General features: G+C 40.4%; 1 protein-coding gene across 5 annotated transcripts in view; it reads left to right on the forward strand.

The window, feature by feature from the left end:
- HAVCR1 (hepatitis A virus cellular receptor 1) overlaps positions 1–5,479 on the forward strand; it is a 31,750-nt gene that overhangs the window by 11,437 nt on the left and 14,834 nt on the right. For 3 of the 5 annotated variants that reach the window (XM_006165091.3, XM_006165088.3, XM_014582777.2), the window contains 3 exons: positions 27–110; positions 1,085–1,168; positions 2,210–2,293. The exons of 1 other annotated variant lie outside the window; for it this stretch is intronic. In XM_006165091.3, coding sequence (XP_006165153.1) covers positions 27–110; positions 1,085–1,168; positions 2,210–2,293 — 252 coding nt within the window. The remainder of the gene's footprint in view (positions 1–26; positions 111–1,084; positions 1,169–2,209; positions 2,294–5,479) is intronic. One more of the 5 variants, XM_006165090.3, reaches the window with a different exon arrangement.

Below are 5,479 nucleotides of genomic sequence, written 5' to 3' on the forward strand. Positions count from 1 at the left end.
GCTTCCATGTTGCTTTCTAACTCTAGCCAGGACCACAAGTGCTCCAACAACTGCTAGGGTTTCTACTACTGCTCCTACAACGCCAGCATCCACAAAGAGCCCCGAACCAGGTAACGAAACGTGTTTCAGAGCCCAGAGGCCTTCTAGCAGACCATTAAGAGCATTATGTAAGGCAGAGGTACAGTCTCGGGTAAGAGACCTCACCAGGGTTCCAAACATGACCTTTACCAGGTTGTGATCCTCCCTCTCTCCCCAGATAATATGCGCTTTTGGTATAAATAACCATTTTCTGAGTGGGGGTACCCTTCACTTTTTATCTGATTCTCAAAGGTTATTATGAGCCCAAAAGAGCTAGACCACTGATCCAGGGGATGTAATGGGATGATGTAGCTCTGGCCCAGCTAGACACAGCTTTATGATTAGAAAGTAGAGAAAGTGTCAGATTAATGTGATAGCTCACACAAGGAGTATGAAAAGAGTTCACTTAGGCCATCATGAAGTTGGACCCTCCATTTGAGGGTATGCTTTTAACAAAGTGAATATTTAGTGTTCCTATGTACCAGGCACCATGCTACATCCTTTAAGATATTACATCATTTAATTCTTAGGACAATTGCATATACCGTTGTTGATATAATTCAACCCTATATAATTAATTGTGTGAGAACTGAAACCCCAAATCTAAAAGTTCATTGCTGAAAGTCATACAGATAAAAAGTGGTAGAGTTAGGATGCAGTCTCTGTTAATATCCATGTCCACCTGACTGGCCCAGAATGACCTTGCTTTATAATGACTCTCTCTTAAAGCAACTAATCTAGTCCCATGAGAATGAAAACTCACCACCCTAAGATGAGATGGCATTAATCCCGTCCAGAAGATGGATTCCTTAGGGTGTAAACACCTCTTAGCGGTCCCACCATCTCTCAAACACCATCGCACTGGCAGCCAATCCTCAGAGTTTTGGTGGAGACAGGACAGAACATATCCTCACAATAGCTGCTTGCTTGGGTTCAGTCCCCACCTGAGGCACTTGTTTCTCTCTGCTTGACTAATCCTCGCTTCCATGTTGCTTTCTAACTCTAGCCAGGACCACAAGTGCTCCAACAACTGCTAGGGTTTCTACTACTGCTCCTACAACGCCAGCATCCACAAAGAGCCCCGAACCAGGTAACGAAACGTGTTTCAGAGCCCAGAGGCCTTCTAGCAGACCATTAAGAGCATTATGTAAGGCAGAGGTACAGTCTCGGGTAAGAGACCTCACCAGGATTCCAAACATGGCCTTTACCAGGTTTGTGATCCTCCCTCTCTCTCCAGATAATATGCACTTTTGGTATAAATAACCATTTTCTAAGTGAGGGTACCTTACACTTTTGCCATTGGGTGGGTGCCACTATGCCCAGGTACTCTTCACTTTTTATCAGATTCTCAAAGGGATTATTATTAGCCAAAAATAGCTGGACCACTGATCCAGGACATGTAATGGGGATGATGTAGCTCAGGCAGAGCTAGACACAGCTTTTATGATGAAAAAGTAATGAAAGTGTCAGATTAATGTGATGGCTCACACAAGGAGTTTGAAAAGAGTTCACTTCGGAGTTTGAAGAGTTCACTTAGGCCATTCTGAAGTTGGACCCTCCATTTGAGTGTACAGTTTTAACAAAGTGAATATTTACTGTTTCCTATGCACCAGGCAGCATGCTACATGCTTTATAATATGGTATCATTTAATCCTTAGAACAATTGCATATACTGTTGCCAATATAATTCAACCCTACATAATTGTGTGAGAACCAAAACCCAAAATCTAAAAGTTCACTGCTGAAAATTATACACATAAAAAGTGGTTGAGTTCAAACTCAGCCTCTGTTAATAATCATGCCACCTGAATGACCGAGAGTCACCTTGCTTTATAATGACCCTCTTTTTGAAGCAACTGATCTAGTTCATGAGAGTGTGAACTCACCACCCCAAGATGAGATGGCATTAATCCCTTCCAGAAGATGGATTCCTCATGGTGTAAACACCTCTTAGCGGTCCCACCATCTCTCAGACACCATCTCACTGGCAGCCAAGCCTCAGGGAGTTTTGGTGGAGACAGGACAAAATATATTCCCACAATAGCAGCATGCTAGGGTTCAGTCCCCGCCTGAGGAGCTTGTTTCTCACTGCTTGACTAATCCTCGCTTCCATGTTGCTTTCTAACTCTAGCCAGTACCACAAGTGCTCCAACAACTACTAGGGTTTCTACTTCTGCTCCTACAATGCCAGCATCCACAAAGAGCCCCGAACCAGGTAACCAAATGTGTTTCAGAGCTCAGAGGCCTTCTAGTGAGAGGCCGTAGACTATTCAGGGCATTGTGTAAGGCATAAGTACAATCTCAGGTAAGAGACCTCACATAGGTTCCAAATGTGGCCTTTATAAGATTTGTGGTCCTTTCCCTCTTATCAAATTATAGTACACTTTTGTATATATAAGCATTTTCTGATTGAGGGTATCCTTCACTTTTTATCACATTCTCAAATGGAATTTTTATTAGCCGATAATAACTGGCCCACTCATCCAGGGCATGTAATGGATAATGTAGCTCTGGCCCAGCTAGACACAGCTCTATGATGAAAGTAGAGAAAGCGTCAGATTAATGAGATAGCTTGCACAAAGAGTGTGAAAAGAGTTCACTTAGAGCATTCTGAAGTTGGACCCTCCATTTGAGGGTATGCTTTTAACAAAAGCATATATTTAGTGTTCCTATACACTGGGCACCATGCTACATGCTTTATGATATGATATCATATAATTCTTAGGACAACTGCATATACTGTTGTTGGTATAATTCAACCCTAGATAATTGTCAGAACTGAAACCCAAAATCTAAAAGTTCATTGCTGAAAGTCATACTGATCAAAAGTGGTTGAGTTAGGATTCAGTCTCTGTGAACATGATTTTGTAACTTGTACTTTTATACTATTAAATTGTGTCTCCTTTTTGGACACAGAGCTTAATATTTAGATGAGTTTATCCTGATCTTACATCCTCATTTAAAAAGCTTTTATACAACTATGCAGTCTTTTGTGGGCAGCCAGTGACTGACACAGTTTTACTTCAATGGTCCTTTAATTTAGTTATGTAGCATGGAACTTGCAAAAGATATTATTTATAATGATGCGAAAGTAAACATCAAATTTAAGAACTTCATGCATTTAGATCATGTGTATTTAGGTTTTAATTCAGGTCTTGTGGTTAATATTTCAAATTTCCCATAGTAAGAGTTTAGATTTATTACGAATGTAGAATCACTTGTCTTACAGGTGAGGCTTGTCATTCAGAGGACAAATTTAAGTTCAAATCTTCTATTTCCAGGATTAAAAATATAATTTTAGTGGAGTTTCTCAAAAGCTCCGAAACCTTATGACCCCTTGAGGTGGCTCTGGATTCCGAGGAGAAACAGTGTCAGGACCTCATAGCCAGAACAATTTATTGGAACATATTGATTTCCTTTTCCTCTTATTGAACTGTGTGTCTATTTAACCAAGAGAGATGGTAAGAATTGGGCTGTCAGCTGGATTTGGAAGAGAGGGCTTTAGTTTATATCTAGGATTTCAGAGCCATAAAATTTTGTTAAGAAAAGGAGCTTTGTTCCAGGCCACTGAACACACTAGAGAATCCATTGGACTTACTCAGTATTGACTCAATTCTTTAATATGGTCATGCTTCACTTAATAACAGGGTTGTATTCTGAGAAATGTGTCATTAGGTAATTTCCTCATTGCATGATCATCCTGGAATATTCTTTCTTTTTTTGAAAGGTTTTTGCTATAGGGCATGTGCGCTTGCCAGACAGACAGAGAGACAGAGAGACAGAAAGTGAGAAATCGCCCCCCAGGGGGGATAGCCACACTGTAATCCCTTCTCCTCCTTTCTCCTCTCTGGATCTTGGGCACGCACACACATGTGCCCAGCGTGAGTTTTAAGCCACGGGGTCCGGAACACAAACCGCGGTCAACTACATGGGAGTCTAGCAACATAGCCATTACGCTAACTGTTGGTCCCCATCCTGGAATATTCTTAACACGGACCTAGATGGTATAGCCTACTACATACTGAAGCTATTTGGTAGAGACTATATGCTCCATGGGATGACTGTCAAGTATGTAGCTTCTCAACAAGTGAAATGTTATTATGCTGAGCATGACTGTATTTAGTTTGTGCCTACTAATGTGGATGGATTAGTAGAGAGAATATACATAAATTACTGACTTTGTTTAAAACTGTGATTTAGAAGAAAAATATTGGTTTATATGCCTATATAACCTTCTTGGTGATAGAATTAATTGAGTCTTAATCTTAGCTTGATAGTTTCCTCAAGAGTGTGAGTTTAGAATTGAACAGTACAAAAAGGAGATGAGCATTGGACCTAATCTAATGCAGGGATATTTATCTTTTTATCCATCCCTCCCTTGTTTGGTGCCTCTCGTAAATGCTAACTGCCCAAAATACTCATAGGATAACTGGATGTAAGGTTGTCCAAACAGGGAAGAAAACAAAGATACCACAGACCCAGACTTGAAAAAGATATAAGAAGTCTTTTGAGCAGAACTAAATTGGGTAAAGACTAACCTCCTAACTCTCTTGTTTTGTCCTGTTTTTCACTTCCTAAAGCTACATCCTCATACAGGTTTGAGCATTAGAGAAAAACAGGAAAACAGTTCATAACATGAGATGCGATTATGTTGAAGTGTGAAGTTATGACCCTGTAGTGGGAAAAGGGAAACAGAAAGATCAGTGAGAAGTAATTAGGAAAGTCCAGGTTTGGGAATTCTTATATAGCTATCACCACTACTAATTTGCTCTAAAATTCCATGGTACTGTAAGAGAAGGGAATCATGTAAAAACCTTGTAGAGGCAAGTGACTAACTCTGCAGATAAGGTGAGCTATGTGATAGGAGACAATAAAGAGATTTCAAGAAAAGAAAGGGAAACATAGCCCTACCTTAGAGAATTCCTAGTGGAAAGTTTTGGGTAAGAAATGGAAACCAAGTCAGGTAACAGAGGAAATTCCTCATAGAAAAGGAATGACTAGAATGCAAGTGCAGAAGGAGCCAGGATTAGGGTCTACCAGGAAACTTACTTCATGTGTTGCAAATCATTAATAAATCCAAGACATTGGGCAATAGTGTTACCTTGAAGAAACTTCAAGGAATTACATATTATGAGTATTCATTTTCTGTTGATCCATTTGCACATCTCCCTATCAAGATGTATGGATAAGCTGAAACTTGAATGAGGCCAGAAATCCCGGTCTGGGGCTGTTGTGAAGGGGATAGAACAGATTAATGCAAATTCTCAGACCCTGTTACCAGAATGTGAAATACCACTTGTATTAGTAAAATAGAAGCTCCCCCCTGGGGGGTGATTTCTCGCTTTCTATCTCTCTGTCTTTCTCTGTCTGTCTGGCGAGCGCACAGGCCCTATAGCAAAAA

The sequence above is a fragment of the Tupaia chinensis genome, unplaced genomic scaffold, assembly GCF_000334495.1.
Source record: "Tupaia chinensis unplaced genomic scaffold, TupChi_1.0 Scaffold143796_1, whole genome shotgun sequence".
In the NCBI taxonomy this organism is placed as follows: Eukaryota; Metazoa; Chordata; class Mammalia; order Scandentia; family Tupaiidae; genus Tupaia; species Tupaia belangeri.